Raw genomic sequence first — 11,497 nt, forward strand, 5'->3', positions numbered from 1 at the left:
GAAAAATTTCTCCGTCTGTCGTGATCTTTTGTGGGGCCTTTCTTAAATTTACGTAATTTTTTTTTTCTTCCTAGAACATCACTTTCCAAAACATTAAGACCAAATGATTTTCACATTTTTTTTATTATGACACTTCTTTTCTTGTCTTTTACTTCCTCCGTCCCTAAATGTTTGGCACTTTTGGGAATTCTAACTTTTAAGAAACAAATATTATTATATTGTGCAAAAATCAAGTATCCAATCTTACCCTTCTAGTTACTTTGAATAGTACTTGAAAATTTGAATTTGAAATTTGGTGCCCAAAAGAAAAGGATAACATAGGAAATTTACCATATTTTGCTTTTGACTTTTCAAAATGGACAAATAATATGGGACAATAAAAAACATGAAAGTGTCAAACATTTAGGGACGGAGGGAGTAGTAGAAAAAAATACCCACAAAAACTTCACTAGAATACAAGAAATAGAATGTCATAATAAAAAAAAAAGAATGTGAAAATCATTTCCCAACGATTATATTGAAAAAGTATGGGAAAATTACGAAACAGTGGTATACGGTCAAATAAATCCCCACTTTCAATGGAATGGTCCCAAGTTTTAGAATTACCACTTTCATGGCATTTGCTCATCAAAGGAATGATCAACATGGAAAGAAGTAATTAAATGGTGTACATTAACCACTCTTCGCTTCTTTAGCAACCACCCACCGAGCCGTGCTATGTAAATAAAATGGTGTACATTAAATGTACGCAGGATTTTGTGGGACCTCAAGATGAGATCTCACAAATTATCGGCGCCGTTTAATTTGTTTAAATATTTTTAACGAGTCTCTCTTTAAAAAATTAGCTCAGTTTGATATTGGTAAGAACTTAATAAATTCATTCAATCTTTGGTCCCTGCGGCTCAATGAGCGAAAATTAAATGTGATAAAGCTATTATTACTAATATTCAACTTAGGTGTGTTTTTTTTTTTTTTTTTTGCCATAGTTTATATATCAGCGGGGGTTAGGGACCCGGGGTGTTGTAGTGCACCTTCCGTATTACACGTGTAGTGTGACCAACTCGGTCGTCCATCTCGGTAATGGACGGCTCGGATTTTCATCCAAGCAATGGACCGGTAAGATTCATAGAAGCTCAAATTATATCCAACCATTCATTGTCAAGATCGATGGCCCGTGTGCGCCCTATAGGGTGCCTTGTAGGGCCTTACACTTCAGGATTTTCAATCCGGGGGTTAGGGGGGCGTTAGTATATTAGTCAATGAGAGTTCAAAGGTTATCCACAGCCCTAAACATCAAACCTGCTCCGTGGGGCTCAAACAATGGTCATTACTGGGGAGACACATGAGCAAACCAACTCAACTAAGCTTGGTTTCTCACTTAGGGTTTATTTGATAACCTAAATTCAGTATTTAAAACTGAATCAATTAAGTAATAAGTTATTCGGTAGATTTGATAACGACATTTTATATTGCTTAACAAATTAAGTGTCACTTCAAATGTAGGCTAAAAGGTTAAAAAAAGGAAATGATAATGCCAAAACTATTTTTTTTTGTGCCAAAACTCTAGTGCACAAAAAACTTGTACCATGTGCAATGTACAAGACTTTTATGCACAAGAATTTTGGCACTAAGAAAAATAGTTTTGGTAATATCACTACCCTAAAAAAAAATTAAGTAGATTTGAGCTACTTCATTCTAGCTGAATTCTTGTGTACTTACATTCAACTACCATACCATCACTCCTACAACCACTCCACCACCATCACCATCAATCCACCACCACCACTACCACGCCAATGCCACCACCACCACACCACCACTGCACAACCATCACTCCACCGGCACCACTCACTGCCACCATTACACCACCATCACTCCACCGACACCATCACCATTACACCGCTGCCGCCACTCATTGGCACCATTACACCATCATCACTCTACTGCCACTATCACCATTACACTACCGCTGCCACCACTCCAACACCACCACCACCACTCCCATCCATCCCCACCCTTACCACTCCACCACCACCACCACCCTAAGTCCATCATCACCAACATACCACCACCAACACAATCACCACTCCACTATTACTATAAGTATGTTGTGACAATTAGTAAATTCAGAGAGAATCGAACTAAAATTAATTCATCATTTTTTTTAATTCAGTACTCAATATATTTATCAAATAGCTTTTCAACTTAAAAATTTTAGCATTTCTGCTTTCAGTACTTAATTTTTAAACTTTCAGATTTCAGTTTTATCAAACAGCCCCTTAGCTAAATTGTTTTACAAGGGATCTTTAAAAAAATTTTAAACAAATTTGATGGCTATGATAATTTGTGTGGAATTTCGAGGAGTCCCACATAATCTAGTGTACATTTAGTGTACCCCGAATGGTGTACCCCGAGTATTTTTCCCACCCACCTCTCCTTTACTCTTCCACAAAGTCAAATAGAAGACAAAAACTCTCATATTATCTATGGAGAGAGAGAGAGAGAGAGAGAGAGAGAGAGAGAGGTATCTTGTAAAGCCCCGTTTGGAATCTCACAAAATCTGCTTTGTTTTTTCAGATTTTTGTTGGTTCCATTGTAAACTTTTTTTCTACAGATCAGTTCATTATGTTTTTTCTTTTACTCAAGATCAATCGGAATGCTTTTGAAAATAACACACAACTTACACTTCACTAAGTGATGTGGGACCACCCCGGCTGACCCCTTTGGTCACCGATTAGTCAGCCATCACACGGGTTCCAACCGCCTCAAGCCGGTTGACCACTACCTGGAATTCCTAGGGGCGGGGCGTCACAAAAAACATAGTCCACGTTAACATAACTTTTTATAAAGGTCATTTACCAGAATTCTTGGTGGTTTGCATCCAAATTAAAGGTCAAATTAAGCCACAGTATTCTGCATTTAGTACATTAATTTTCTTTGTTGGACATTACTCAACACTTGATCAATAATTTTTTACACACAAAACTTCAAGGGCTAATTTTGGACCGGAAAAAAGGGCTAGAGATTTAAATTTCAAGCGCTAATTTTGGATTTCAGATTTGAGGTAAATGGGATTAAGTATAACTAATCTTTGAAAGAATCATATAGTACTTTCTGTGGTAGAAATTGAATAAATCTGTTCTTTTTCCTCCAAGTACGAGTACCGGCGCCCTATTATTTGTCATAAATGCAATTCATATTTCGTCATCACTTTGGTCTCTCATTTTCTCTTGTTTTTTTTTTTTTTTAAATTTTTATATTGGCTTTACTACAATGGAATTTCAAAGAAAGGGGCCGGGCCTCATCTTTAAGCTTCGATCGACCTCCATCCACTTTGCTTTATGAGAGAACTAGAATCATTCCCGTTCAATGCACGGGACAAACATTAAATTTTGTGCGAGCTCGATATTTTGTAGCGGAGCTACACAAATATTTTGTCACATGCATCAAACGGGAACAACACTAATTGATAGAAAAAAAAAACCCGAGGTGCGTGTTTTCCCTCTGGAACAACATGCCTGTTGGGCCAATCTGGGTTGTCCATACTCGGCAATAGACGGCTCAAATTGCATCTCAGCAGAACAGCAATGGACGATCGAGATCTCGATCAAAGCAGAACAACAATGGACGATCGAGATCTATTTGATCGAGATGCAATTTGAGCCATCTATTGCTGAGTATGGACAGCCCAGATTGGCCCAACACACATGTTGTCCCCTTAGCAAGCACTCCAGAAAAGATAGTTTAAGAAAAAATTATGTGAATTTTTTTGGTTTCATGCGTTGAACAAATATTAAATTACTTCAAAAAAATTAAATCAAATTAATTTGTAACAAAAAAAATCAAACATTGTACGCATTCAATGCATTGGATAAAAAAATAACATTGGTTTTTTTCCAACCCCGTGTATCGAACGGGCACAACGTTAGTGATAAAAAAAATATAGTTTGATATTTTTCCGGTCCCATGTATTTGGAAAATGAATTTGGAGTAACACGTGACGAGACCCGTGCTGGGCATAGAATAATTTTTCCTAAGTCTCTCTCTCCCTCTTCCATTTAAAAAAAAAAAAAAAAACTCAAAATACTAGGAATTTAGGATTGAGGATTGAGAGGCTTTTGGCTTCAATTACATTTTTATAGTATATTTTTATAGTATATAGATAGATAGATAGATACTATTACCGTACTATCAAAAGAATTAGCTACCACGCATTAGATTTCAATTTGCCTCGAAGGCTAGCTCATTTCTTTCATTAGACAATCAATTAAAAGGGGTGACATATTTTGATATATATTCCTCACATCAAATACCCAAAAAGAGAGAGTGTGAGAGAACAAAAGTGCACGTCTTTTATTGAATATTTTAACCCATGAAATATATATATGTTCAAACACAATTATTTTTGGGCCTAATTGTTGTTATTATTATTATATACAAAACAATTACTAAATAATAAAGTGGTTGCATGTACAACTTTGGTACTTTTCATTGTGGACGTGAATCAGGTTCTTTCCTCATAATAAAAATTACAGTACTAAATTTGTTTCGTGGTAGTATAAGTATTATGCTTAATTCTTTCCTCGATCGGAGCTTTCACGCAACCTTAATTCGTTTTTGCTTCAATCCATGGTTTCTGTGTGAAATTAATATAGAGTACTATTAATTAATTGTATTGAGTATTCTCCGCCTTTTAGGGCTGAAGAATGTGTTTAGATCTGTATCGAGATTGAAGACTTATGAGAATAAAGAGAAGTACATGATACAAATGCTATGTATCTAGGCTACTGATTTCCGCTCTCTTTTTAGTTTGCTGTTAGTAATTTAGGGGGTGCGAAAATTATTTTCATACATTCATATATATATATTTTAATGGTAGTGATTTTCACTCTTTGTTTTTTATAATTAACCACGCTATATTTTTGTCTTCTTGTGACATGAATTACATTAATACTGTCTTTTCAAGTATGAAAGAGTACACAAATGAAAGGTTAATTTTGTAAATTCACAACATAAGAGGTCAAATAAAGGAGTGTTGTTACAAAAAAGGGGACCAAGTGTGAAAATCAATTATCATATATATGTATATACATGGCCTACCTAAAAATTCATCAAAATATGAGCTTTAGTCCATTTAGTTTAGGAAAAACTCCCCCATAGTTTGTTTGTGACCAACTGGAGCCAGTCTAGTGGGCTTCCTTTTACACTCTCGAATGAAAAAGAAAGGGTCAATCCTTGCTGAACGCAGGAATTTATTATTAGCTAGTTCTTCGAATAAACCTGCCTATGCTAGACAGTGTGTGGAATGCCTGAGAACAAACATTTTTGGATGTATAATCCAAGTTGAGAGTATAGTTACAGGAACAACAGTCTAATGAAAAGCGATTTTCACGCTCGGTTCAAATTAAAGAGCATTTTTTTTGTTGAGAAATTTCTCGTTTCCTTCCGTATGAATTTCCTAGCGGCGAATTAAAAACTTGGGGGCCCTATCTCTGATCCATCTCTCGAGCCCTGAAGAAAATCCCACTCCCCTTCGGGGGTATTCGACTTGATTTACTTATTTGAATTTCATGTGATAAAAGTGATCTGTTGTTGTAACTCTTTGAAGAAGAAGTTATGTTTTGGGTAAACAAAGAAAAAGGAGGAAGTACTTATGTTTGTGAAGAGTGAAATCATGACTAACCATGAGAGATTGGTCGAGTGAGGAGCTTATTCATCATCCATCAAGCTTGCATGTTCGACTCCAAGCGCTAGCAAAGAATCCTTGTTGTCAACCTTTTTCTTAGAAAGACCCTAGATTCCATTTTCCCAGCGGTACCAAGCCCACCAACATCCCTATTTGGTTCTGTTATGTAATCATGCATGCTTAGAGCATTCACAGTAGAATAATCAAAAGTAGATAATCAAAAATTGTCACATTATCTTTTAATTATCCATTTAAAAGATTGTTAAGATTAGTAATGTAGATATCCACAATGGCATAATCAAAATTGAATAATCAAAACTTGCAATATCACCTTTTCAACCTATCAACTCGATCCACATGGAGTTTTAAAAAAATGCAAAATAGGAAATGCATTTATGCAAGCAACCAATAGTGGGTCGATATAAATAATTATTAATGACAACAAATTGAAACTATAACTTCCGAGCACTTTTTATAAATTCAGTGGGATCAATCAATTAATTCGTCCCATCTTTTCTCATATGGCAACAACTTCTCTTAATATATAGCACAATAATTGACTTCAACTCCTAAAATAGACGAAGGATATTTGAAGGACCTTGCATATATAAATAAATTTATGTCACATATAGTATGTTTTTAAACCGTTTGATAAATATGAGCCATCCAATATTCTACTCCATATATCTACGTGCATCAAATAGTTCCAAACACATAAATATTTACATTTTTTTTTTTAAATTTGCACACATAAGTTTATGCAATCAAACTCTCTCTCTTTAATTGGAAATGAGTATAAATTTCATCCACCTTAGGTGAAAAACTTGGGTAAGTTTTCCACCACCATCAATTGTGGGTCCCACCGTGCGTATATTATAGTAATCTGAACCGTTCATCTTGTAGAGCTCGCAAAGTAGTACATCTTCACAAAAAATCAGCTTTATCGGACATAGATAGGTATATAAAAAATTGAAGTTTGGTTTAAAAAATTGACGGTAGATAAGTTTAAAGTTAAACTGTCCATAGCCGTCTATTTTGTAAACTAAGATTTAATTTTTAATATACCTATCGATATCCGATAAATATGATTTTTTGTGTGAATGTACTAGTATGCGGGCCCTACAAGATGAACGGTTTAGATTATTAAAAAAATATATACGGCAGAGTCCGCAATGCTTGGTGGAAACCATCGGATTTCCACCTAAGGTGGAAAGAATTTTTCCTCATTGGGGGTATTGGAAATACAAAAGGGTTCTACAATGTACTACTTTCTTTTATGGAAGCAAAAGAACTTCCTGAAAGCAACAAAAATGTGAAGTCCATTTTTAAAAAGTTCAATGAGGGACCTACCAAAAAAATAAAAGTACAATGAGTTCATTCAATGTTTTGGATTGAAAGGTCGTTTAATTAGAACTAATACAGATTCACTCATTCTAGCACCACAAACAAATACACAAACTCATTCACATTCACGGTGTGTCCCACACACATTGCTCCAATGTGTGTTGAGCCCACAATGAATGCAATTGAGTTTGTGGTACTAACATTATATTTTTTATGCAGATTATGACAAAAAGCTATAGTAAAAGAAAAGAAGATATGTGCACACTGTAAAAATACAACTGATCTAGAACAGTGCGTCATGACGGGGTGTCCAAAGTTATGTTTTCAAGGGAAGTTACAACACATGAAACCTGGACCATTCATTACGAGATTCACAGCACTGTAAATCTGGACAATTCATTCCCTTTCATGGACAAAAAAAAAATAGACCAGATTTTATGTATCGTATCATTTTTGTATGTTTTTAAAGTGTAGATAATAGTATTATTTACATCGTTGTTTCTCTAAAAAGACTTCTACTCTTCAAGCACTTGTAATATGTGAAGTTAATTATACCAACTCTAACTTTGTTCAAAGCACCCATTCCCCTTTCCAAGTCTCCTATGAATCTATGATAGAGTAAATTAGAATTAACGAACGGCAAAAAAAAAAAAAATTTCTTCAAAGCTGTCTTTTAAAAAGGAAAAAAAAAAAACCTTGTTCAAAGCTCTTTTTAAATGATTTACGAACAATTTTGATTTTAAGCAGCAATTATTTGGGGTTAGCAATTATAGACTGTTTATAAATGACGACTGACTCATTTCTTAAAATGAATTTTGTTTTGATTTTACCCAAGTGAAAGAGTAGTTCGACTATTGGCACGCCCCTGCATGGGGTCTATTCTGGGTCTCACAAAAATAATCCGAGTCGTTTAAATTTAAATTATTTTTTCGAATGGCCTCATTAAAATCAGCTCAATCGGAAAACTATAAGTGTTTAATCCAATCTTCTAACTTTTTATTCAATATACATTATTAGAAATCTAAATGAATAGTTAGAAGTTTAGATTAAACACTTATAATTAGAAGTTTAATGAACAACACCGATAATTTTTGTGGGACCCGAAATAGACCCCACGGAAGAATCGGTGCACATGCACAAAAAATATGTGCCTTAAGACTTTTCTGTGAAAGAGTATACTCGTACCGTAAACTTAGGTTTGCATTGTGTCCTGTACATTTTGGGTCATGTATTTTATCCTGAAATTTGAACATTTTTTCAATTCCACTTATTACGTGGATCCGGGGTACTGTAGTGCATCCCGTGTAGTGCGTTGTACGGCAAGATTGCAGCCATCCAAAGGTTTTTAATGGTCTGAATAAAAATTAAACTCTTTCCTAGAAAAGTTTTTTTTAATTGAATCGTTGATTGATAAAATTGACGGTTGCACAAAGCACTAATGCACTACAGGCTACAACACCCTAGATCCAGCGTAGTAGCGTATCATTCCGCTTATTACGTGAGTTCATTATCACGTGCATATATCTGTAAATTGGAGATCTGATCCCTCATGATGTGATTTCTCATCTACTAATCCTAATGTTTATGCACATAAACTGTGCACATATCATATGCACACGTACGTTTTTGTGGGGCTCACTTGGGATTCCACAAAGATGATTTAAAATCGTTCATTTTTAAAAAATATATTTTTGTAAGAGTTAAAAAATCTTTACTGATATCTGATTGAGCTGAATTTTTTAAGGAACTCATAAAAAATGGTTTCAGAAAAATAAATGGTTCAGATCATCTTTGTGGGACTTGAAGTAGGCCCAAAAAAATCGTATGTGCACATGCAACTAGTTTGACTATCTATATGCTCGAAAGGATTAAATATCTACGTGTTCCTTCAACTACTCAAATTTTATTTACTTCATCCTCCAACTACTAAATGAACCTTCTTCCCCCTTTAACTACCAAACTGTTAGCTACTCAATCCAATTGCTCACTTCTGTTCAATTCATGGATGGAGAACACAACACCTAACCCCAACTAGTATAATTGAAGGCTATTTATGTCTTTAATCTACCAAAATATGTATATGTATGTATCCCCTTCTTGCACTTCCTCTTTAACTCAGTCCCCATCGTGTCTCACTCTCAACTCTTTAGTTTGTTCGTTGGAGCTGTTGCTATAAGATATGGGTATGACTGGTTGTGGGAAAGCTGAGTTGCTGGCCATCAACATATACATATATTGGTAGGTTAAAGATATAAATAGCCTTCAATTATATCAAAAATGCTACAAATTTACATATACACACGAAAAGGGGTGCTCCGATCAAGCACCCTACACACCTCGGATGACGTTGATTCCCGCGTGGGGCCCCTCGGTTTTTTTTTTTAGAATTTTTGGACGGCTCGGATCGGCCGTCCGGTGGCCGGAGACGGCCCGCCGGCGGCCGTCGGTCCGATTTCGGTCCCCCAATTTCGGTACCTGTAGCAACACTCTATATATATATTCCCTCCGTCCCTTCCCTCCGTCCCACTTTGCTATGTCTATTTTCTTTTTTGGACTTCTCAAAAAATTGTCTATATCTCTTAATTTATAATATTTTATATATTCAATAGAGATCTTTTTTGATAGATCTCAATTAATTCTTATAAACAAAGTTTTTGAAATCATAAAAAATATTATAGATTGTGAGATATAGACAATTTTATGTGAGGTATCAAAAATGAAACAAGCACAACAAAGTGGGACGGAGGGAGTATCAGTTGGGGTTAGATATTGTGTTTTCAGTCCATGAATTGGACGGAAGTGATCAAGTGGCTAACTGTTCGGCAGTTAAAGGGGGAAGAAGATTCAATTGGTAGTTGGAGGATGAAGTAAATAAAATTTGAATAGTTGAAGGAGCAAGTAGATATTTAACCCTCCTCAAAACAAATAAAATTAAACCAAACCCGTATTGGTATCCAATTGATGTGATTTTATACCGGAGTGATTTGTGGCCATGGAAAGTTGGAAACTATTTCCATGAGCGCTTTCCTTAGGAAAGTTATTTTCAAAAAATTTAAAACTTGTTCTCCTTTGAAAATTCTTATATATTTAGATCCGAACCAAAGCGAGCTTTGAATCCCGATTAATTGGGGTTGGTTACATGTATTTGTTTCTTATTGAGCTCTATCAAGACATTGTGTTTCGTGACATGTAATAAACCTAGATCCTTTCGAAGTATCGCGCCTAGAATCAATTTTGGTGTACGTACTCTATCCTTAATGTTACTCTACTGTAACCCTATATAACTCATCTTAACTACCACATCTAGCGAATAGCAATGTATGATACAAATGTTCAAACCATCTTAATCTATTCTATTTCATCTTAGTGTTACCCTACCATCCCAAGAAAGGCTACTTTAAATATTTCTTTTCTCATGTTCATATTTTGTTCAGAAAGGTTACCGGCATAGACATTTGTGCACAAATCGTAGTTTGGGCTCCCTTTGAATTCTTACACAAATGATCATTAGCCCCGTTTCATTAAGACAAATAAGTACTTATTTTTTGAATTAAAGGTGATGTATTGTGAAAAAATGACCTATCTCGTAAAACGAAAAATAAATACATAGAAAATAAGAACCTTAGCAGAACAGAATCGTTCATTAATTTTTAAAAAAATATTTGAGTTATCTTGTAAAAAATTAAAAAAAATTCGAGTTATCTGGTAAAAAATTAGCTCAATCAGATAAGTGTAAGTGTTTGGTCCAATAGTCTAAATTTCCTTCCATATTTAAGATCCTAAATTCATAATGAACAATTGGATCAAAGGATTTCTAATTGATCTAATTTTTGATGTGATCGACTTGGATTATTTGTAGAAGATCCTAAAGTAGATCCCACGAAGGTGACTCTTAAGAGAGCTATGGGTCTTCATGGGGAATTCTTAGCAGCGACTTGTTCTCAGATAAATGTACCAGCTCGTAATCATGGTGATAGTAATGTCCCGAAGTGGCAACGTCTCCTCAACGGTAGCTGGAAATTTAACTGCGACGGGGCCTTCAACCCCTCGGACAAGTCCCCTGCTTTTGCTGTCTTAGTTAAAGATGAAAATGGATCAGTGGTAGAAATTAACCACGGGAGAATTAAGGTGTCTTCGGCGCTAGCTGCTGAAGCTTGGGCTATTAGGATTGCAATGTCTATGGCCCTGGCTTGGGGGAAGAAGGATGCAGTGATTGAGTCGGATTGCCAACCCCTGGTCAATATGCTCCAACCAAAGTCTGTCTTGAAGAATTGGACCATTCAAGCTATTCTGGATGATATTTTTTCCTTTTCAGCTAATTCAAACTTTGTTTTTAGTTGGTGTAATCGTCAGGCCAATAGATGTGCTAACTGGATTGCATATAACAGTAGACTAGGTGTTGGTATTCCCCTTGCCCCTTGTAATCTCCCTGTTGAGCTTTGCTCCTTGATTCGTTCGGATCTTTAA

General features: G+C 35.4%; 1 protein-coding gene across 1 annotated transcript; it reads left to right on the forward strand.

Annotated features, from left to right (window-relative positions):
• The first annotated feature begins 9,209 nt into the window (after window positions 1–9,209).
• On the forward strand, window positions 9,210–11,497 carry LOC131332777 (uncharacterized). Its single transcript, XM_058367074.1, has 2 exons — window positions 9,210–9,213; window positions 10,890–11,497. Exons 1-2 carry the CDS (start codon window positions 9,210–9,212, stop codon window positions 11,495–11,497), a joined length of 612 nt encoding a protein of 203 aa, XP_058223057.1.

This window comes from Rhododendron vialii, chromosome 7a (genome assembly GCF_030253575.1).
Source record: "Rhododendron vialii isolate Sample 1 chromosome 7a, ASM3025357v1".
NCBI classification, from domain to species: Eukaryota; Viridiplantae; Streptophyta; class Magnoliopsida; order Ericales; family Ericaceae; genus Rhododendron; species Rhododendron vialii.